Source organism: Lactuca serriola, chromosome 8 (genome assembly GCF_051521515.1).
Source record: "Lactuca serriola cultivar US96UC23 chromosome 8, Lser_US96UC23_V15, whole genome shotgun sequence".
Classification (NCBI taxonomy): domain Eukaryota; kingdom Viridiplantae; phylum Streptophyta; class Magnoliopsida; order Asterales; family Asteraceae; genus Lactuca; species Lactuca serriola.
Genome location: NC_136415.1, coordinates 110,101,147 through 110,125,715, shown reverse-complemented (window position 1 = coordinate 110,125,715; position 24,569 = coordinate 110,101,147). Strand labels below are relative to the sequence as shown.

Below are 24,569 nucleotides of genomic sequence, written 5' to 3'. Positions count from 1 at the left end.
CCAAATAATGTGCACCTTTGTCATTAAGAATTTTGTCAAATTCTTTTGTATCACCAAACACTTGATTAACAACAACTCTTTGAGGTGTTTCATGTGAATCCTTCACTTCTTCTTTGTCTTCATCAGTGTCATCAGACTTCTAGCTTTCAACTTCCACTTTATCAAAGTCACAATGTTGCGAAGTAGAGGGTTTATCATTTTCATCCTTTACTATCGAATCAACTATAATTTCTTTACCTTTGATCTTAGATATGATATTAATGATTGGCAATTTAGAACAATCGACCTCTTCTTCCTCTTCGATCTCACTGATTTCACTCATATTATCTGAATTGTCATCGACATCAACATAATTGAGTTGAGAATCAAGAGTTGAAGTTTTAGTTTTCTTTAAGATTTTCACTTGTTCATTCTTTGTCAAACTTTCATTTACAATACTAACCAACTCATCAGCATTCAAAATTTCATCAATTTTGACAATACCATATGCGAATCTATCATCAGGTATTTTGTCAAATTGAGCAATTGTGTTTTCGCAGTCATAAGAAACAACATCAACTTTTTCGCGCTCATATTCAAGAAAAGGTAAAAGTTTCCTATGTTGTTCTTTGCTTATTTCAGATGAATGATGTAAAGCTGTCAATTTTGCATACAAACGTTTAGTAGAGTTACAATAAATGTTTCTTTGTGCTAGCAACAACCTAACTTCTTTATCTAGATTGTTCCTATCACAATTTACATTTTCAATTGTAATTCAAGTTTATCTACTCTGCTTGGTTTTATTTCTAATTCTCTTCTTGTCTCAACTAGTTGCAAATTTAGTTTTTGAGCTTCAGTACTAGTAGACACAATAACAGAATCAAAATAAGCAACAATATCATCAAATGAAGTTATTTCAGCATCATAAGCAGATAAAGGAATATTAAATGATTCAAGAATAGCACGTACCTTGGTGGTCATTGGAGATTTATCAGTGGACTTGGACACAAAGCAACGTCCAGAAACATTCTCTTCGCTATTATCTTCATAACTTGCGAACATTGCACCATGAGTTGGATGCCTCATTTCTTCATCATCAGATCCTGAAGACCAGATCTGATAAGTTCCACTATCTTCTTCATCAGACTCTCCTTTCGCAACTAATGACAATCCTTTTGCCTTTGCACGCACCTCTTCAAGCTTTTCTGAGTAATAAGCTTCATCTTTGATTTTGCTTTTCTTCTCCTCTTTCTTTCTCAGCATGCAATCAGCTGCGAAGTGATTTGCACCATTGCAGTAATGACAATAAATTCCTGAATCACCTTTTAGTTTCTTCTCTTCCTTCGCATCTTTCTGCTTTTCTTCAACCTTTTCCATTTTCTTCTTTTCCTCACCTCCAGCTTTTATGAAACCATTCTTCGCATCATTTGGCTTTCCTTTTGGATTGAATGGCTTTTTGAAAAATTTCTTAACTCTGTTATTTGAATAGAATGCAACTGCTTCATCATCAAAGTTCATTAAGAAACCTTCATTGTCTGATCCTTCTGTTTCACCAACATCAGTTTCTGAAATCTTTGAAACCAAAGCTAAAGGACCTCCTAGACTCTGTTTCGATTCTTCATATATTTCTATAACCTCGCTTTTATGAGTTTTCAACTGATTGTAGAGATCATTCAATGTGGAAGTATCAAAACTTTTTTGGTTCTTTATCATCATACTCACACTACGCCATTCTTTGCGAAGGCCCATTATGAATGTAAGATTGTATTCCATGGGAGATCTTGTGATTCCATACCTGCTGCAATGATAGAGAAGCCCATTCAGACGATCATAGTAATTTTCAAGAGTTTCAGCATCCTTTTGTCTGAATTCCTTAAGTTCAACAAGACATTGCTTAACAGAATTGATCTTCGTCTTTTCGCTACCTTGATACTTCTCTTTCAGTGTGATCCAAATTTCCTTGGCTGTTTTACAACTACGAATGTAATTGTAAACCACAGGAGGTAGAGCACTTCTTTGTTCCCTCATACATCTCTTCTCATTCTTCTTTAAGCAGTTTTGTTGTTCAGCAACATCACTTGAAGTAGCAGATTGTCCAATTGGTTGAACATTTCCAGGAGCTTGAATTGTTCCATTGATACAATTCCAAAGTTCTTCATCAATTCCATTTAAGTAATCCTCCATTCTATCAGCCCACTGATCATAATATTCAGGGATTAACATTGTAATTTTGGTTGAAGAATCAAGTAAGTGAGACAAAGAAGTCATGGCATTCATATTGAAGTTCGCCATTGATGAACACGAAAATTTTCTGAAAGCTTGAAAAACTTGATGAATTTGTGAATTGATCAAATGAATTGACCACTGATTGCTAATCGATCACTCGACTAAACAATTCAAATGCAGAATCGATTCAAATATGAAGACCAAGAGAGATTTTCAGAACCAAAATGCGCGGAAAATTTTGAGTAACGTAACTACTCAAAAAGCAATTGATTCTAAAACGAAAATCAGATCAATGCAGTTTGAAATCCTGCTCTGATACCAATTGAAGAGAATTGTTATTGAGATTTAGAAAGCAATCATTATTGTTTGAATGAAAAGTATGAACACAAGAAGTAAATATTAATCAGATCTTATATTGATAAGGAACTGATTACAGAACTAAGCAGAGAAAACTTGCGAATGATGAATCACTCGTTCATCTGATTCTCTACTTCTAACCTCAGTCCCTATTTATAGGAACCCTGAGTGTACAAAAAATATACTAAGTCCTGAACTATATGCTTCGCACAAAAGAAGACTTAGTAAAATAATTAAAAATGCGAAACTAAAGAAACAGACACTTCGACTTTTTCAACATTTAGTCTCTACAATTGGAAGCGAGGAACTCAATCACAACCATTAGGCGAAGGAGATCCAAGGAAACTAAACTCTACTTTTCGATTTTTCATTAGGAATAATGATGTCTTTACTTTTGAATATCGATTTTATGATTTTGTTTGCTGAAATCATGAGCTAAACACTCATGACTTTCGTTTGGCTAGGATGAGTTGACTAAATATGGTTGATTTCATAGTTAGGATTTTGTGATTTGGTTATTTGTTGACTTTTGCTTATTAAAGAACCTCAAGTATTTTTTATAACTGCTTTCAATCTGCTTATTGCTGAATTTTATTAGGATAGAATGACTATTTTTCTTAATTGAATTTGAATCTTATGATCTTGTGACTTGCAAAATCATAAGACTAGAGTTTTGATTAAAACCTAGGGGTATGTAGAAAAGTGGGTAAAAAAATATAAGAGCCAATATATGAAGAAGAATCATATATAGAATTGAATCAATAAAATTAATTGGTCAATTAATTATAAGTCTAAGCAACTCGAACTGAACACTAGTGAACTTGTAAGTTTGTCCGCTTGATCACCGAATAAATAAGCTAGTTTGCTAAAGGATTGAATTGGTGAATACCAATTTGGTCATCTTAGGAATCGGTAGCCAAAGAAACTAAATCCATTGCACTTCTATGAAACAATCATAATAACAACAAACCCGAAGCTAAACGAAAGTCTTTTTCTCACCTTGGTTAATTCATACTTGTTTGCTTGCTTAGCTTAGTGTTAGTTTAATTAAGTGAATCTTGAGTTAATTTGGTAATTTAAGTATCTAGCCTTGCAAAACTAGGAAAACAAAACCTTTATAATTTAATTAGTAATTAGCTAATAGTAGAATAAAGTTAACTAAAACACCGTTCCTTGAGATCGACACTCGTTCTTACCATAGCTATACTATTGCACGATTAGGTACACTGCCTAGTGTGCTTAATAGTCTAGTTAAGTAATTTGTTTTTATAAAATTAACTTGAATAAAATATAAGCATATTAAATCACACATCACTATGATATTATGTGATAGTGGTAGGAGAGGTGAAATAGTCCCCGTTACCGGTTGAAAGAGACTGAAGGGGTAGGCCATCACCCAGATATGATAGGCAGTATGTGACTTATCTGTTTATGTACTAGGATGATATGTGGTAGTGGTAGGGGTGAAATATTCCCTGTTACCGGTTGAAAGAGACGGAATGGGTAGGCCGACACACATATATGCTAGGGAGTTACCGGTTGAAAGAGACTGAAGGGGTAGGCCAACACCCAAATATGCTAGGCGGTTACCGATTAAAAGAGACCGAAGGGGTAGGCCAACACCCAAATATGCTAGGCAGTATGTTATTGTATGGTATGTGGTATGATGGGGGAACTCACTAAGCTTTGTACTTATAGTTTTCAGTTTTGGTTTCAGGTACTTCCTCTTCGAAGGAAAGGAGACGGCATGATTGCAGCGCATCACACTACATTTTCCGCACATGAGATCTTTGAGATTTATACTCTGATATTGTTTTTATCTTAACATGTTTTGACTATGGATACATTGATTTTGATATGAAGTGATTCTATGATGTTTCCAGACAAATGGTTTTGTAATTGTTTAATTTAAAATGAAAATTTTTGTCGTAAATTTTGGGATGTTGCAGTAGAGGTGGTCCGCAGACTTCATGGATTTTTGCTTCAAAAAAACAAACAACACCTTGGTGTAGTTAGGTTGTCACTGGCAAAGAATGTTGCTTATAAAATTGTCAATGAAAAAAAATAATGTTTGGGCTGCTCAAGGCGTTGTCTAACACGTATGAAAAACCCTCAACGACGAATAAAGTTTTCTTGTTTCGACAGTTGGTGAATCTGAATATGAAGGAGGGTAGCTCGGTGATTGATCATGTTAATGAATTCAATTCAATCATCTCAAGGTTGATTTCGGTTGATATTGGATTTGAAGATGAAGTCATGGCGCTGCTATTATTATCTTCGCTGCTTGGAAGCTGGTCCGGAACAGTGACAACAGTTAGCAGTTCATCCGGAGGTGCTAAGCTGACATTTGAATGTATGCGTGACTTAATCCTTGGTGAGGATGTGCATATATGGGGTGTCGAAGAAGCTTCTGGTAGACTTCTAAGTACTAAAGACAAAGGAAGAGGGTCTAACAGATGAGGCGGTGGTAAAGGAAGATCGAAGTCAAGAAGGAGAGTCCAGTCGAAGAACAAAAAGGATATTACATGTTGGGATCGCATATAGAAAGGTCATTTCTTAAATCAGTGACCAAAGTCTTTGGCAGATAAAGACAAGAAGGAAGTGAATGTGACAATAGATTTTGAAGATGATGTGCTCATTTGGTGTGTCGAAAACTCGACAGAATCTTGGATCATGGATTCTGGTGCTTCATTTCATGCTAGTCATTCCAGAGAAGTAATGCATAATTTCTAGAAGTACAAAGGGAAAGTCAGATTAGCATATAACAAGAGCTTGGATATTACTGGAGTTGGGGATGTGGTCCTCAAGAAGACTTTGGGTACGATGTGGACTTTGAAGAATGTCAAGTTCATTCCAGACTTGAAGAGGATGTTAATATCAGTGGGGCAGCTTGATGATGAAGGTCACCATGTTACCTTTGGTGATCATCAATGGAAAGTGACAAAGGGAAACTTAGTTGTTGCTAGAGGTCAGAAGCAATGTACACTTTATATGGTGGAAGTTTCTGATGCTGAAGCACATGTTGTTGAAGAAGTTGGGGCATCCAGTCTATGACACCAAAGACTTGGACATATGAATGAGAAGGGAATGAAGATGCTAGCCTCCAAAGGAAGAATACTAGATCTGAAGACTTTGACAGTTGATTTCAATGAGCCATGTATTCTGGGTAAACAGAAGAAGGTTACTTTCACAAAGATAGGTCATCCGCCCAAGTCCAGGAAGTTGGAGTTAGTTCATTCAGATGTTTATGGTCCCATTTCAGTTTCTTCAGTGGGATGATCCCGATATTACGTTACTTTCATTGACGACTGCACAAGGAAAGTTGGGGATTATTTCTTGAAGCATAAGTCTGAAGTTTTTAGCACATTTAAGAAATGGAAAGCTATTATAGAGAATGAAACAAACTTGAAAATCAAGTGTTTCAGATAAGATAATGGGGGCGAATACATTAGCAAAAAATTTGTTGATTATTGTGCTGAAAAAGGGAATCAGAATGCAGAAGACGGTTCCGCATACATCTCAGCTGAATGGAGTACCTGAGAGGATGAATCAGACATTAAAAGAGAGGGCTAAAAGTCTGAGACTACATTCATGTTTACCAAAAATGTTATGGGTAGATTCGGTCAACACAGCTACATATTAAATCAACAGAGGACCCTCAGTCCCCATAGGATTCAAGATTCTAGAATAAGAATGGCAAGGTCGGGAGATTTCTCTCAAACACTTGAAGGTATTCGATTGTGTCTCGTATGTTAAAGTTAAAAACTCAGAGAGAGACAAACTAGAGGCGAAGGAAAGGGAGTACACCTTTATAGGTTACGGGTTGGATGGATGGGGTATCGCTTCTGGGATAACGAGAATAAAAAGGTTATCAAAAGTCGGGATGTGGTGTTTAATGGAAGTGCTCTATACAAGGATGAAATTGCAAAGAGCTCTGGCAGTGACAAACAACCAGAAAAGAAAGATCAAGTTGAGTTAGAATAAATATCAGATGATGACAACGTTGTAAAACCAATCAGTACTCCAGAGATAGGTGAAAGTTCAGGAAGTAGTGGGAGGGTATCATGGAGATTCTAGATGAGCATTTGGGCGATTTTCGTTATGAGATGGTGGCGATGATGGGAGCTCACATTTTGACCTTCCATGAGTTCTAGGCATGTGGAGCCCCAGAGTTCTTCGGGAAGAAGGACCCAATTGTGAGCAGGCGTTGGTTGGATGACATCAGGAACACCTTCTGATCTAACCTCTGTCTCGAGGAGGCAAAGGTCCGACTTGCATCCTGTCTTCTAAAAGACAAAGATCAAGACCAGTGGGAGGAGGTTGGAAACACCCTGGGAGGCAAGGTGGTTGAGTCGATGACTTGGAAGGATTTCGTGACAAGGTTTCAGGCTGAGTTTGCACTGGTGATTGACGTCCAGTAGTTGACATGGGAGTTTCAGGACCTTTTTCAGACTACTGAGACGGTGGCAAAGATCACTATTATGTTATGAGAGAGGGCGTTACTAGTTCCATAGTATGTGGCGGAAGAGGAGATGCGGAAGGCGAGGTATCATGAGATGTTGAGGAGTGATATCAGACAATTTGTGAGTAGATCCAGTTGCAAGACACTCGATGACATGATAGCACGAGCCAGAGAGAGGGAGATTTCCTACTCTCATTTTCTTCTTGAACACCCTTGAAAGGGAAATTTCCTTCATGAAAATTGAATTCTCTACTAACTATTATTTTTCTGGTCTCAGGTCAAGAATTTTATAACCTTTAGTTCTAGGAGGATATCCAAGAAAGACCCCCAACTTCCCCCTCTCTTCAAACTTGTCTCCTTTCGTTTCGGTGTTTTTAAAATAACGTAGACATCTAAAAACTTTGAGAAAATCATAACTCGGTTTTTCATTCCAAATTATCTCAAAAGGAGTTTTGTTTTTAATGACCTTAAATGGGAGGCAATTAATCACATATGTCGTGGTCAAAATGCATTCTCCCTAAAACCTTTTTGGAAGATTTGCACCGATTCTTAAGGTGCGAGCAGTTTCGAGTAGGTACCTATGTTTCCTCTCAACAACACCGTTTTGTTGAGGAGTATGGGGACATGTGGTCTCTAACAAAATTCCCAATTTATTGTAAAACTCAAGCATGTCGTTAAAGGTGAATTACCACCATTATCACTCTTGGCCCTTTTAATTTGTTTCTCAAATAGAACCTCAACCATTTTGTGAAGTTTTTAAGACATTGGCTTACCTCACTTTTGTGTTTAAGAATAAGTATCCATACCGCTCTACTAAAATCATCAACTATTGTAAGGAAATAGTTAGCTTTTGTATATGATGACACTCGATAACCTCCCCAAATATCACAATGATTTAATTCGAATGGAGCACTAGTTTTAATAAAACTGGAAGGAAAAGGTAATCTAGTATGTTTTGCCTTAGCACAAGAATCACAAAAATTACCCAGATCATCACTATTTGTGTTGAGAAAATCCATTTTAGCAAGCTTTCTGTTAAATGTGACTCGAGCATTTGGATCATGTTCATGGACCATTTGGAGCACTTAAACCTCAATGGAGCACTTGGGTTTAATGGATCATGTGACAAAGGAACGGATCTTTTGAGAAATGAAAGAATCATCAGAAAAAGGAACGGATCAAGTACCAAAGGAACGAATGATGTACAAGGGGGTTTCAAGCACGTGGAAGAGGTTTGGAGCACTTGGAAGTGGTGTGGAGCACTTGGGAGGGATATGGAGCAACAAGGGGTCCTTGTTGTGCCATTTGATAAAGGGATGGCCCAAGAGGGATGCTCTTGCGCCATGACACTCCCTCTTGCGCCATCTTGTTCTCTTTTTGCGCCATGATGCTTCTTGTTGCGCCATGCATGGCCTTGTTGCTCCATGCATGTGCCCGTTGCTCCATGGTGATGTTGTTGCTCCAATATTGATGTTTGTGTGCCATACTTGATGCTCTTGCTCCATTTATATCCCTGTTGCGCCATCTAGAGTTGTTGTTACACCATCATGGACCATCTTGGTACATGCGCCATATTGATTCCTTTGTTGTGCCATGTTGATCCAAAAATGCCTAGAAGATGATGATGCTCAAGAATGTTTCAGAAGATGTTGCATGGCGGATTGTGATTGGTTGATACCTTTCATGGGCCAATGGGCTTGGCCCATTAGGGTTTTAGGTCTGATCCCTCAAGTATAAATAGGGATGAATGCTAGGTCATTTTGTATCTTGAAATATAGAGTGATAGGCAAATTTCTATGTAATTGTACTTGTAACCTCTATTTTAGAGTTTTGAAATAAAAGAATACTCCCCTCTTGCCTGTGGACGTAGGTCACCTTGCCTGAACCACGTAAATACTGTGTCTTGTGTGATTTTATTTTTGCTATTTATCTGTTTTTCTTCCAAAAAAATGGTATCAGAGCTGCAATTTGTATTTATGTGATTGAAGATGTCTACACACTTGTTTGATTTGGAGAAGTTCAATGATGCAAATGACTTCACTTTGTGGAAGGTGAAGATGGGGGCTCTTCTCGTTCAACAAGGATGTGCGGCAGCACTAGAAGGAGAGGAAAAACTGCCAAAGGACATGGCGGCTGATAAAGAAGGTGGACATTCTGACGAAGGTACATAGTGACATTATGTTGAGCTTAACAGATGAAGTACCGAGGTAGGCCGTGGATCAAAAAACTACTTCTGGGCTCTGGGATAAAATTTATGACAAGTACCAGAACAACTCTTTGACGAACAGGTTGTATCAGAAGCAAAGGTTGTACACTCTCAGAATGTATGAAAGTACCCAAGTGAAAGATCATTTGGATAACTTCAATCACATGATCTTAGATCTATAAGGTGTTGATGTGAAGATTGAAGATGAAGATCAGACACTCATTCTCTTATGTTCTCTTCTTAACTCATATGAGAATTTCGTTGATACGATGCTCTATGGTAGGACAAAAATTACTGTGAATGATGCGAAGGACTCTCTGATGTCCAAGGAACTGAAAAGAAAAGTTTTAGGTGGAGAGGAGGTGTCCAGTTCTAGTTTGTTTGCAGGGAGAGGAATGACAAGATAGAGGAAAGGGGAAATAGAAGGAGATCACGTTCTAAATCGAAGTCTAAAGGTTCATCGAATTCCAAGTGTTATAATTGTAAGGAGAAGGGGTGCTTCAAGAGAAATTGTCCATAACTACAGAATGGGAAGTCCAAGAGTGAATCAAGCAACAATAACACTGCTGCTGTGGTTCAGGAAAGTTCTGATGAAGGGGACGATGGTGATGTACTGACTGTATGCACATCAAGTTCTGTTGATGCTTGGGTCTTGGATTCCGGAGCATCCTATCACATGATGTATAATCGTGACTGGTTCAACTCCTTCAAAGATTGGGATGGCACAGTCAAGATGTGTGATGATTGGGCGAGCAGTATCAAAGGTAGTGACATCGTGCATCTTGATCTGCACCATGCCACTACCTTTGATACTGCTCACCCAATCATTACCCATCTTGACTGTGTCATCCCACTCTTTGAAGGAGTCGAACCAGTCATGTTTATACATCATGTGATAGGATGCTCCGGATGAACCAAACATTCATGCAACATACAAGGTACACACCACAACAAAATGGAGTGGCAAAACGAATGAACCAAACATTCATTCAACGTACAAGGTGCATGCGGATATTTGCTAACTTATCCAAGCAATTCTGGGCAGAAGCAGTTATCACTGCTTGCTATCTGGTGACTAGATCACCATCAACTGCTATTGACTTGAAGACTCCTCAAGAGGTATGGTCTGGGAAACACTCTAACTATTCTAGTTTACATATATTTAGATGCCCCGAATATGCTCATGTGAATGATGGTTCATATTTCTAGGATATGTGATGGGAGTAAAAGGTTATCGACTATGGTGTAGAGAAGAAGGAAGAAATACTAAATTTATCATGAGCAGAGATGTGGCCTTTGATGAATCTGCCATGGGTAATTAGGAAATAGGTGATACAAGTCAATTATGGAACAAAGATTAGGGTGATAGCCAGAAGGTGGAGTTTGCAACTCAAAATCCAGGCAAAGTTGTGATAATTGACAAAGAGCAAGGCAGCAGTGAACAACCTGGATAAGATGAAACCCAAGAGCAACCCATGGTATCTTCGTCCAGTGGTGATGATGTCGGGAATGATGATGGGTCTGAATCAATAGCAAAGAGAAGGTCAAGGAGGGTCATTTGACAACCTGATAGATATGTAGAATGTTTGAATTCAGGTGAACTTGACTCCATTGCTTTTGCTTTAGCAACTGGAGAAAACATTGGCATTGAGGAGCCTCAATTGTATAAAGAGGTTGTGGCGAGTAAAGAAGCTAATGACTGGTTGATGGCCATGAATGAAGAAATGCACTCTTTAGAGAAGAATGAAACATGGGATCCTGTTCCATTACCAAAGGGAGCGAAGCCAGTGGGATACAAATGGATATTTAAGAAGAAGGAAGGGATACCAGTAGTTGAACCAGCTAGGTTCAAGGAAAGGTTGGTGGCGAAAGGGTTTTCTCAAAAAGAAGGAATGATTATCACGAGGTGTTCTCACTGGTCGTGAAACATAAGACAATTCAGGTTCTTTTGGCCATGGTGAGTGCATTGGATCTGGAGCTTGAGCAGCTCAATGTGAAAACTGCATTTCTTCATGGGAATTTAGAAGAGAAGATTTATATGTCCCATCCAGAAGGGTTCCTTGATTCTAAGAAGGATCATATATGTTTGTTGAAGTAATCCATGTATTGTTTGAAGCAGTCTCCAAGACAATGGTTCAAGAGATTTGATTCATTAATGATCTCGAATGGCTACACTCGGAACTAGTTTGACAATTGTGTTTACTCAAAGTAATTGTCACCAGCTTCCTACATATATCTGTTGTTATATGTTGATGATATGCTCATTGCAACCAAGGACATGGATGGAATAAATGACTTGAAGGCTACCCTGAAGGATGAGTTTGAGATGTAGGATTTGGGAGCAACAAAGAAGATACTGGGGATGGAGATTCAAAGGGACAGAAGATCAATGCGGTTATGTATTTCTCAACAAAAGTACATTGAGAAAGTCCTGCAATCCTTTAATTGTGATCATTCCAAGCCAGTTGGAACTCCTTTGGTGGCTCACTTTAAACTTGGTCCAAGCACTATACCCACTACTAATGAAGAGAGGAAGTACATGAGCAGGGTTCCATACTCAAGTGTTGTTGGAAGTCTCATGTATGCTATGGTCTGTACCAGACCTGATTTGGATCATGCAATTAGTGTGGTTAGCAGGTTTATGAGTAATCTAGGGAATACTCATTGGGGAGATGTAAAGTGGATCTTGCGATACTTGAAGGGAACAACATATGTTTTCTTGGTGTATGGAGCAAATACAGAGAGTGACTTGGTGGGATATGTTGAATCTAATTATGGTGGTTACTTTTCGAAGCGCAAGTCACAGACGTGCTACATATTCACTTTATTCGGATGTGTGGTCAGTTAGAAGTCAACATTACAAGATATCGTTGCTTTTTCCACAACTGAATCCGAGTACATGTCCATGACGGAAGGAATAAAGGAGGAGATATGGTTGAAAGGGATTATTTAGAGTCTTGGTCTAAAGGTGGAGAGGCCTGTCTTGTATTGTGACAGTCAAAGTGCTTTAAGTCTTGCAAAAAACCATGTGTATCACGGGAAGACGAAGCTCATCGATGTCAGTCTGAATTTCATTTGGGATATTCTGAAAGGAGACAAGTTTTTAATACCGAAGATTGATACCAAGGTCAACCCAACATATATGTTGAGAAAGTCGTTGCCCGCAGAAAAGTTCAAGCTTTGTTTGGACTTGATTGATGTTTGCAGGAGATAGGTCCCTTCGGGGACGAATGGCAGGAAGGGAGAGGAAGTTCTTGTTCGAGGTGGAGTTTAGAGGATGCTCAAGTCAAGGTGGAGATTATTAAATGTGGCTCAAGCATTTGGATCATGTTAATGGATCATTTGGAGCACTTGGACCTCAATGGATCACTTGGGGTTCATGGAGAATGTGACAAAGGAACAGATCTTCTGAGAAAGGAATGGATCATCAGACAAAGGAACAGATCAGGTGACAAAGGAATGGATCATGTACAAGGGGGTTTGGAGCACCTGAAAGAGGTTTAGAGTACTTGGAAGAGGTTTGGAGCACTTGGGAGGGATATGGAGCAACAAGGGATCCTTGTTGCGCCATTTGATAAAGGGATGGGCCAAGAGGGATGCTCTTGCGCCATGACACTTGTGACATCCCCATTTTCACGGCCAGAAAAGACCGATTTTGTTTTTGCTTTATAAAAATCAGAGTATCTCTTTTAATCAAAATGTTGCAGAATTTGTTCCCAGTAAAACATGATAAATACATTATCAAAGCATTTTCGAAGAAAAGTATTTTTATTAATTTTAAAACATTTGGGATGTCATTGTCAATACAGAAACATAAGCATAAACAGAACTTACATTCATTATCACTAGTGACCTATATCTCCTAAATCTCTTAGTGTAATGTGACTTCTTATCAACATCTGTGATATAAATAAACTGAGTGGGTCAGGTTGGGAAACCTGGTGAGTACATAGGGTTTTCAACCCACAATAATATAATTATTATGTTTACTCGTCAAACAGTTAACCCAATTACCCATCCTCATTATCTTCTTTACTCTTAAGGGTCTACCCTAAGAATCAGCTACTCCTCGTTAATTCATTCCTAAGAATCATCCTATGGAATCGGCACAAAATCCATCGTTGCCAGGGTTTACTCAACATGCACTAAATCCATAGCTTCCAGGGCTATTTCATTTATCGACAGTATCCGCTCGCAATACATGTCAATGGGTTTTTAGAGTACACCAGTGAACACATCGTTCACAACACCTACAGGTTGCGAGCCTGCTAGTGTTCCACTAGACTGTCTAGAATAGTCTGTGGTTGTCATCCATACTCTGCTGAATGATGGGGCCATCATTTGGGAAAAAGGCTTCTCACATCGTCCACCTCTCACCCTCACCTCACGGTCTATTTCATCTCTCAACGCATCATCCAACTCATACTCCATCTATTACATCTACCCATGTTTTACCCCAACATTATCATAGATATAAAATACATATATAGTTTAAATCATTTAAAACATGTATAAAATCATTCATCCAGCATAGATAGCAATTATACAGATAATATTCACACATAGCACGTAGTTTATATAAAATACTTCATATCTTTGTGTAAGATGAAAATAACTATGCACTCATTTGATTAGGTGGTGGTTCCGAACTCAGACAACACTTCGTTATCTCAAAACAATTTTCCTCGACAAAACCTAGTATCAATACCACTAGGGTTTAGTTTTTAACGTTAACCGCGACTAATTAATAGTCTAGCTATTATTACTATTATATAAGCGTTAAATAACACTCAATATAACTCATAATAATAGCCCAAATAATTATTTTAAGGTCCTAATAATGTTACTATAATTAAATAAAAGCTATATTAAAAATAGTATAGGCGTAGCTCACTTACAGCGGGTTTTTATTAAAAACCGGGCTTCTCTGGAGCAGCGTTTCCGAGCCGAAAGCTTTTCTTCTCGGAGCCGTCGGGTGCTCCGGGGCTTTCTTCTCATGCTAGGGAGGTTACCTAGACTTGGGAGGGGTTTAGGGAGGTTAGAGAGAAGTTAGAGAGAGAAAGAAAGGCTTATGGTGTGAATAAATTATGAAGAGTTCATCTCTTATTTATAGGAATTTTATAGTAAAGTAGTCTCCAAGCTTCGTCCGTATCTTTCGCGTACGAGCTCCGTTTTCTACGTTCTTTATATACACCCATTGGCATTTACGAGTACTACACCTTTCATTTAGACCCCGTCGGCTAATTCTCCTTCTATCTCATATTTACAAAAATTGTATCGAATTCGCCACGCTCGAAAAGTAGAGACTAAGCTTCGTTCATAACTTTCGCATACGATCTCCGTTTTTGTCGATATTTATATCCACGCGTTGGTATTTACGAGTACTACAACTTTCATTTAGACTCCACGCGTTGGTTTTTGTCGATAGTTAAATGTCCGCGTAAAATTCATAACTTTTACATACGGACTCCGTTTTCGTCTGTCTTTTTGTCGTTGAGTTCCTATTAATGAGATATTAAACTTAACAGTATTCGCCGCATAAAATTCAAAACTGTACCGAATTCGCCGCGCTCGAAAAGTAGAGACTAAGCTTCGTCCATAACTTTCACATACGAGCTCCATTTTTGACGTTATTTATATCCACGCGTAGGTAAAAATAAAATCTACAACTTTCCTTTTTACTCCGTCGGCTAATTCTCGACCGATCTTAAATTTAACAGTAGGAGGTGATTACATTGTTAAATGTCCGCGTAAAATTCATAACTTTTACATACGGACTCCGTTTTCGTCTGTCTTTTTGTCGTTGAGTTCCTATTAATGAGATATTAAACTCTCATTTAGTTCGCGTAAGCCAAAAACCGCTCGAACTAAAATTCGAGTTTCGGACCATGCACCGCTATGCCAAATCTTAAAAAAATCATAACTTCCTCATACGAAGTCGGATTTGGTCGTTCTTTTTATGGACACTCTCGGTTTAACATTTTCTACGACTTTTGTTTAGATCACTAAGGATAAAATTCTCTCTATCGTAAATTCACTATTTACACTTCCCGGTGCCGTGCCGGTTCCGTCGCGAAACTTCGACGGGTCATAACTTCTTCGTTATAACTCGGATTTCGGCGCTCTTTATATGTACGGAAACCTTGTAACATATACTACAACTTGGTTAAGATTATTTATTCTAAATAATCTTTTGCCGAAAAATCATTTTCGACCCCTATTATCTCTAAATTGACTAGCACGGATCTACGGGCGTTACAACACTCCCTCTTGCACCATCTTGTTCTCCTCTTGTGCCATGATGCTTCTTGTTGTACCATGAATGGCCTTGTTTCGATATGCATGTGTATTTTGCTCCATGGTGATGTTGTTGCTTCAAGATTGATGTTTGTGCACCATACTTGATGCTCTTGCACCATTTATATCCATGTTGCGCCATCTAGAGTTGTTGCGCCATGAAGAAGTTGTTGCGCTATCATGGAACATCTTGGTACATGATGCTCCATATTGATTCCTTTGTTGTGCCATGTTGATCCAAGTATGCCTAGAAGATGATGATGCTTAAGAATGTTCCAAAAGATGTTGCATGGCGGATTATGATTGGTTGACACCTTTCATGGGTCAATGGGCGGGCATGGCCCATTAGGGTTTTAGGTCTGATCCCTCAAGCATAAATAAGGATGAATGTTAGTTCCTTTTGTATCTTGAATTCTAAAGTGATAGGCGAATCTCTGTGTAATTGTACTTGTAACCTCTATTTGAGAGCTCTGAAATAAACGAATACTCCCCTCATGCTCGTGGACGTAGGTCACCTTGGCCAAACCACGTAAATACTGTGTCTTGTGTGCTTATAGTTTTGCTAGTTATCTGTTTTTCTGCTTAACACTTTCATTTAGATGCATGCCTAAGTCTTCTATGCCACGTCTCAATGGTAGTAGCCATTGCCTTTCTTCCTTGACACGTCTTCATTTGGTATAGTCCCCCTCAATATCTCCCCGCACCAATCAATTTCATCTTCTATAGACCCTGTATGACATAAAAATCAGGGAAAACCGATATGGAACATTGAAGATCATGACTAAGGCAACTAAGAGAAAGAAGATTGCATTTGAATTTTGGAATATAAAGGACTCCATTCACTTTTGTTCCCCCTGGAAGGATGTAGTCCCATTTCCCTTTAACTGGGATGGAATCCCCATTAAGAATAACAACAGAATCTTCAGAGTGTGTGTCTTCCTTGTTAACAAGAATGTTGGATAAATAAGTAATGCATTCGGTGCATCCTGAATCAAGGATCCACTCACCTTCTTCGTCTTCTTTATAAGTCATGTTAACAACGGTTTTTGTATCCTTGATATTACCTTGTACCAAAAAATGCTTCAAGAAAATTTGGTAGTCTTCATTTGTCAAACCTGAAATGGGACTCGTCTCTATCTCGACACACTTTGCCTTCCCTTTTGTTCTTTTTCCTTTTATTCCGGGCCACCATTCTGGATACCCGATCAGTTTGAAGCAACCCTCACACTTATGACCATCTTTGTTGCATTCAGTATAATGTTCAACTCCTTCTTTCACAGCCTTGGTTCCACTTCTTTATTTGTTGGAACCAGGAGGTCCATTCCGCCTTTGAAAGGCCTTGAATGCAATTGATTCATGTGAACTTATATTTTCATTTGAGACAACTCCTTTCATGTCATCCTCAGCCACCATGTGATACGTTGTTCTGAGTGAAGGAACTGGTTTTGTTGCCAAGATTTGGGTTCTAATGACCGTGAATTCAACATCCAAACCTATCAAAAATTCATAAAGACAGTCTTTTTCTTGATGTTCATGGATCTTTTTTGTTAACATCACATTCATACTTGTTACAAGAGCATCTAGGAAAGGTATATATATATATATATATATATATATATATATATATATATATATATATATATATATATGGATTGAGCTTCGTCCCATATGGATCGCAATTGGGAAAATATGTTGATACATAAGCGCCACCTTATCGAGTAGCAACAATCTTTTGTTTTAATTCGTACGCCCTAGGGGTACTTTCCTTTCCAAAGCGTTCATTCAGATCTGACCACATCTCTGACGTTGTATCTGCATATCTAACACTATTTGGTATGTTCTTCTCCATAGCGGCTAAGAACCAACCCTTTATCATAACATCAACTCACATCCAAGGCATGTAGTCCTTGGAAGTTTTCTCAGGTTTCTTGATCGTCCCATCAACAAACTCAATCTTGTTTTTGGCAAACAAGAAGTTTGTCATCTCTTGGCTCCAATCGGCGAAGTTGCTGTCAGTAAGGACCTTGTTTACATGTAGTTGTTTGGGGTAGTCCGATGGGTGAATGTAATAAGCAGTGAAGAATCTAGAACAAAAATTCATGTGGTTCCCAAATTAAGTGAAGCCATTAAAAAAAATCAACAACACTTGTGGGGGTCGGATCGGGTACCTTAAAAAACTGGACCAACCAATTCAACCCGATTCAACCGATCAGCCACCACCAATTAAAAATTTTAAAAAACCAATTGAAATATAACTGCAAAAAACCGTACGGTTTAACGAAAAACTAAAACGGAGAGTGGAAGTCTTTGACATGTAGGCTTTTTTTAGTAGAGCAATTTATTTATTTATTGATATTTTGAAAGTGCTGATTAAGAATGGTTAATTTTTTGTTATCAATCCCATAATTTAAAATAACAAATTGCCCTTAGTAGTTTATTTTTTCTCCTTTTAAAATGGTTTTTTAAGACATTTAAAAAAAACAAACTCAATGTATGTTCTTTATTTTTTCTAAGGTAATTCCTAATTTTTCTACTATATATATTCTAAATGAAATTGAAAATTTAGTAGGTCCTAGGACCTGCTTTTGCCCTTAGTAGATACGCACCTAGTAATAAGGTGATCCCACTGCTAGAACCGTCTCCATCCTTGTTTTTTGTCTTGGTTATCATCTCCTGCCATCTTTCTGAATCAAGATCAAGAGCTAGGTTTGTGAAACCCATTCTGATACCATATTGGATTTTACAGGAGGAAGAAGACTGAAAATTATTTCTCAATCAACCATTCAAAATACAATGGAAATAAATAAGGATGCCCTAGCCTACATCTGGTAAATAAATCCTCTAAATATGAGAGGATAGCAATTAACAATAATAATAAAATATAAGATCGTATACTAACTTAATCATTACCAATTTGTGGATACTACCTACAACAGACGAATTAGCACCTCAAAGTAAGTGTGTTTCAATGTCTAATCCATGCTTGTTATAAATTGTGCTATTATTGTATATTGATAGATCTAATGGCAGACAAAGATCAAACAGAATCTCAACAATTTTTTAGATTGATTAGCAGTTGCTATGGTGAATTTGATTGGTCCATGTAAATTTTGGTGTTTTTGTTCATTGGTCCCACGTAAATTACATTTTTATTCCCTACAGCTGGTTTCTTCAATTTTGGTTCCAAAAAGTTTTCTCTTGCAATTTTGCTCTTTATTTGAGGTCCTTGTTTCAAGTAAAATGATTATTTTTTGGAACAAAATTGCAAAAATTAACCATACTCGTTAATAAAAAAATAGTCATTTTACAAGAACTTCAAATATGGACCAAAATTTCAAGAGAAATTTTTTTAATGCCATAAAATATAATTTACTCTAAATAAAAAGATCAAGGGGGTAATAAATGCAAACAAATTCGCTCTCTTATAGGCATACCAAGTACCTGATTTACATAATATAGAAAAATACATAATACATAATAAACAATATAAACATGAAATGAAACTTATTTATTATATCCAACCACCTTTCTTTGTCACTATACTTTCTAAAAAGTAGCTAAAATACCAATACGTTACCACTTAAGGTGGAGGCTGGAGCTATGCAATTATTATTATTATTATTATTATGGCACAGGGCATGCCTCTATCTTCCAAATCTCCTTTGCATATTGAGAGATTGTTCTGTCACTACTAAACTTCCCACTGCCAGCTGTGCTCAGAATCGACATCTTTATCCATCTTTTCCTATCCCTGTAATGTAACACAATAACAAAATCAGTAAAGTAAAGGGTATTTTGGTCATTTTTATAAACATATATAACAAGGTTTGAAAGATGTTTACTTATACGCTTCATCCACTTTGGCTTGAATGTCTATGTATGTTGGGAAGTCATGTCCAACAAGAAAGTAGTCCCCACGCCCATACCCTGAGTTCCCTTCTAGAGAATCAAGAAGCGGATTGTAGTCATAGTTTCCAAATGCCTTTGATCTTATCAACTCTTTAGCCTCTTCGTATCGAGGATCCGGTTTAAACTGCAAATTCAGAAAAACAAATAAATTATAATATTTAATTAACCATACACAAACCAAATGTTTTTTTTTTTTTTTGTATTCTCACCAGTCCATTTTCTCGGTCTTTCCTGAGCTTGGGAACTTGATCTGCTGTTGCTCCAAAAAGGAAAAAATTGTCCTCTCCAACTTCCTCCCTGATTTCAACATTAGCCCCATCTAATGTTCCTATAATCAGGCATCCATTGAGTGCAAATTTCATATTACTTGTCCCACTGGCTTCCATGCCAGCTGTACTTATATGTTGTGACACCTCACTTCCTGGTATAAGTACCTCCGCCACAGATACATTGTAATTAGGCACAAAAACCACCTGCAATAATACAAAATTACCCTCCTCTAAAAAAAAAAAAAAAAAAAAAAATGAGATATGAAACCATTTTTACCTTCAAGTATTCATTAACTTCAGGATCAGTGTTCACAACAGCACCAACATCATCCACAAGTTTGACTATTCTTTTAGCATTTGTATATGTTGCAAATGCTTTCCCTCCAATCATGATTGTCCTTGGTGTTGTGGCTTTTCGCTCTTCAGGGCTCATTTCCTGTTTCAGTATGGAATGTTCTAGAATCTTCTTCTATGATACAATCTATCTATTCAGTATTTAACTAGAAATGATGGTGTAAACTGTAACGTAGGTACCTTTAGTTTCTTGTACCTATAAACAGCACCCAAGATATTCAACAGCTGTCTTTTATATTCATGGATGCGCTTCACTTGAATATCGAAAAGGGTATTTGGGTCAATTGTTTCGCCTGTTACTTTCAGTATGTACTGTGCTAATCTCTGTTTGTTGGCCATTTTGGCTGACTCCCATTCAGCTTGAAGTTCTGGATTATCGGCAAACTTTTGGAGAGAGAGAGGATATGAATCAGCAGGAAGTATGTAGATGCTCACAGTAGAGGGCATTTTGGTCATTTTTTACATTAAATAGAAAGAAAATGAAAGCAGCATACCTCCCGAAGACCCACAAGTAGGTCTAGGTTGGTGACCCACTTGTCTGTTTTTAACCATTTTGTTATGATCTGACTAAGTTCAGGACTACAAAATCTGAGCCAACGTCTAGGAGTAATGCCATTGGTCTTATTTTGGAATTTGTTTGGCCATATTGACACATAATCTGCAAATAACTCTGCTTTTAAGATGTCACTGTGCAATTGTGCTACACCATTAACCTGTTAAAATAGATAAAAACAAATGGGATTAATTCATGGAGCCTAAACTATCCCTCAAAAAAAAAAACACAAAATAAAATTAGTTGGCTTTTCGTACATTTATAGTATTCAAACAACTTACCGTATGCCCAGAAACCACACACAAGTTTGCCATGCGGACAACCGGCTTATTTGGGTTGTGATCCAAAATCCGCATATCAGAAATCTTATTCTCAAGGTCAGGACGTGTTGACTTTATCATTGCAATAAACTGAAGAAATTATACAAACATATATTATATTTGAAAAGTATATGTTATTTTTGAATTCAAGAGAAAAAAAGATATTTAAAACTAAATACCCGTTTGTCGATTTCTTCTATAATTTCCATGTGGCGAGGAAGAAGCTTTGACATCACAACTTGTGACCATTTCTCCAATGCCTCAGGAAGAACAGTGTGATTTGTATAAGCAATTGACCTGGTCAACACTCATCAGCAACCTCTTTGTTATTATTTAAGGCCAAAAGCAAAAAGTAACATGTTTTTTTTTTTATAAAATTTATAAAAGCACCTTGAAGTCACATCCCAGGCTTCATCCCACCCTAGCCCTTCTTCATCCATCAACAATCTCATAAGTTCTGGTATTGCAAGAGTAGGATGTGTGTCATTCAGTTGCACTGCAACCTTTGTAGGAAACTCTGACCACTCACGTTTCGTTCCTTCTTTTCTTTCCTTGAATCTTGAAATAATGTCCTAAAAAACATTAACATTCAAACTCTATTATCTTTAATACTTATAAATCATCAATTGTCACAAATGCAAAATAAAAACATTGTCAAACCTGCAGTGATGCACTGCATAGGAAAAATTGTTGCTTTAGTCTAAGCAGTTTTCCTTCTTCTGTAGCATCTCCAGGATAAAGAACAGCACAAATCTGGAGATAAAAAAAAAATTTAGTTATAGTATTTCCATGCTAAAAAGACAAAATTTCTATCGAGTTGGGAAAATATGATTCAAAATGTGATTAGGTTTTACGCAAATTACATAAAAAGAGCAACATACTTTACTCTTTTTACTTATATAGGCAACATACTTTATTGGCAACAAAATGTAAGTACATTGCTATTATAGGTAAAAAAACAACCAACCTGTTGAGCTCTAGCATGTAGCTCAGCAGCAGACTGATATTGCCCATCATTAAACTGAAACAAATTGAAGTCCTGAGCACTTGCTTTGGCTTCCCAAAGGCGAAGACTATTTGTGTTTTTAGTTTTGTATCCAGGAATTGGGATGTCATATGCTAGGGCTTGTAGAACTTCTCCATCAACCCATTTTCGGCTGCAACATATTTAGCCAAATTCAAAGTCAAAGTCAAAGTCAAAGTCAAATCAAGATATTTGTAGTTATGCTTACGATCCTGTGGGGAGGACTTCAACACGACCAAAGAATCTGACAGGAAACACAACATCATGCCTGACAACTTCCCAAGGACTAAACTTCTGAAATAATAAAGAAAATTAGAAATGATTAATTGTAGAGAAATAAGTAAAAGGGAAATATGAGGTGGGGTGGGGTCCGGACCTCGAGCCAATCTTCTGCCATTTCTTCTTGCCCTGATTTAGAAATGCTCTGTTTGAAGAGGCCATACCTGTACCTTAAACCATACCCCCATGCTGGTAGGTTTAAAGTTGCCATGGAGTCCAAAAAGCAAGATGCAAGTCTCCCTAAACCACCATTCCCAAGTGCCATATCTTTCTCCTACAATTGTTATGGTGAAATAGTTTAAAAAAAAAAAAAAAAAAAAAAAAAAAAAAAAAAAAAAAAAAGAACAGATTAATCATGTTAGAAAGATTTTAAAGGATTACCTGCTCAGTGATTTCTTCAAGTTCATGTCCCAGTTTGTTCAAAGCACTGGAATATGCATCTTGAATATCAAGATTCCCAATGGCATTAGTCAATGCTCGCCCTTGAAGAAACTCCATGGATAAATAGTATGTTTGCTTTGGATCAACTTTGTGATAATGAAGATAGGTCTCATTCCATTGCTGAAGAAGCAGTGAACAAAAAAGGAAGCATGGTTAGGTTAGAAGATAGATAAACATGTTTTTTGGGAACATTCATAAGATCAAATAAAAAAAAGATGCAACATGTATGATTATGAACGTGTTATGACTTATGATATGATAACAACTTCAAGGATGAATATTTTTACTTGTATCAGGCGATCACGAACACTTTCTGCAGCTGCATAGTATGCTTGCTCAGGCTCAAATTTGATAGGAGAAAAATGTGGACTGTATTGAGAATGATACTTGATATTGGATGCAATATCTGTTGGATCTTCTGCTAGGGGATGAGCAGCAACAGGGATCTTATCAGGGGTCTTATTGAAAGAACCATTGGACTTTGTGGTAGTCTCCATCCCTGGAACTTCCAGAGACTATTCTACTGTATATACTGCAAAGTTGTTGGGGAAAGAGGGGAATTAGGGATGAACAAATGAGACTTGATTGAAGATACTGGAAAAGAGATATCTGTATGACAATAAAGTAATAGAATCATGGAAATTCGTGGTCCTTGATGCTTCAAAAAAGTTGTGTACTAATTGAGTTTGTAACAATGATATGATGGAATATATATGTTGGATCTTTTCCCTATAAGGTATGATAAAGCAAATAGCAACAACTACAAAGATAATGAATGATCTACTAAGATGTTAACTTGGTAAGTTATATTACAGACAAGAATGTAGAAAGAGAAAGGCAGCCATTCAGTCAAACATAACCATTGTTCATGAACTTTCGTGCACATACATGAGAGGGGTGTTTGGATGTGATCTTTTCAAATGATTTATTGCAAATATTAGAGTCAATCATATAATCAATTGACAGAAGTTGATAGATAGTTAGGTAATTGTACACTAGTCTCCAAATCTGGTAATCAAATGATAGTTAGTAATCAATTAATAGAACTTATAACATTCGATAAGCCAAAAATCATAATCGTAATCTTTTTTCTTGACACACTCAACTGAATTTGAACCCGCATCTAAAATTCTAAACACCACAGAAGTCTATGTTTACCATAAGTCAAAAATGATACACCTCATCACACTAGAATTGCAGGTTTCACTCAATATGACGTTGATAGTTCAATAAAAAGCCTGAAATACCTTTCGTTAACTAAAAAAGCGATTAGCATACAATGATTGTGGGTATATAAAAATATTAACTCCGAATTTCACAAAAAAAAATAAAAAAAAAATATACGAATGCTAGCAATTTTTGGGGCACATCCGAAACAAATATTGTTGAGATTTTCATAAACCGCTGGGAGATACATATGACAAACCCAAACACAAGCGAAATCAATTTGGAAAAATGATATAGAAATATAGCAAATTTAGTCAATCACTAACAGAACTAACAAAAACAAACTAGATAATTATAACTCGGAGTTAGGGTCAAAAGCACTTACACAGTGTAATCAACCTTCGAATACACTTACAGAAAAAAGCAAAAGCCTCTCAGGGATTGCAATGTAGTCTCAAATTTGAAACTATACTGACAGACAAGTCTATTAATAGCAAAAATCAAACAGATATTTTGATGGAAAGTTCCAAAAAGCGATTTCAGAAAAGTACCCGATGGGATATGCTTAGTCTTCTGCAATGTGTAATGTGTGTGTGAAAGAGAAAGAGAGAAGATAAGTAACGGAGGTCGGTGAGGTCACGTATGATTGTGTGGTGGTCGAAAGTGAAGACGACGATGATATTTTGAGTGAGCTGAGAAATTATAAATATGTGATATTTCGCGTGG

The 24,569-nt window shown here is 37.2% G+C and overlaps 1 protein-coding gene across 2 annotated transcripts; it reads right to left on the bottom strand.

The window, feature by feature from the left end:
- Positions 1 to 18,923: 18,923 nt before the first annotated feature.
- PHS2 (alpha-glucan phosphorylase 2) lies at positions 18,924 to 24,538 on the bottom strand. 2 transcript variants are annotated; one of them, XM_079012569.1, is made up of 17 exons: positions 24,395 to 24,527; positions 24,229 to 24,309; positions 22,964 to 23,208; positions 22,617 to 22,796; positions 22,333 to 22,509; positions 22,165 to 22,250; positions 21,900 to 22,089; positions 21,593 to 21,685; positions 21,323 to 21,504; positions 21,112 to 21,229; positions 20,894 to 21,022; positions 20,554 to 20,772; positions 20,240 to 20,443; positions 19,983 to 20,141; positions 19,646 to 19,909; positions 19,370 to 19,560; positions 18,924 to 19,278 (listed from the first exon to the last, which is right to left on the bottom strand). In XM_079012569.1, the coding sequence occupies exons 3-17, from the start codon at positions 23,171 to 23,173 to the stop codon at positions 19,152 to 19,154; spliced, it is 2,529 nt and encodes an 842-aa protein (XP_078868695.1). In that variant the 5' UTR covers positions 23,174 to 23,208; positions 24,229 to 24,309; positions 24,395 to 24,527; the 3' UTR covers positions 18,924 to 19,151. The 2 variants fall into 2 exon arrangements, with proteins under 2 accessions (XP_078868695.1, XP_078868696.1); XM_079012570.1 differs by lacking the exon at positions 24,229 to 24,309 and having other exon boundaries at positions 24,395 to 24,538.
- Positions 24,539 to 24,569: the final 31 nt, after the last annotated feature.

Bases quoted from the DNA above. Each gene is read 5' to 3' on its own strand.
- PHS2 (XM_079012570.1), bottom strand. From the start codon at position 23,173: ATGGAGACTACCACAAAGTCCAATGGTTCTTTCAATAAGACCCCTGAT. The intron at 21,686-21,899 runs GTTGGTTGTTTT...TTTTATCTCCAG, and splicing joins TACATGCTAGAGCTCAACAG to ATTTGTGCTGTTCTTTATCC. The intron at 20,773-20,893 runs GTAAGTTGTTTG...CTATTTTAACAG, and splicing joins GTGTGGTTTCTGGGCATACG to GTTAATGGTGTAGCACAATT.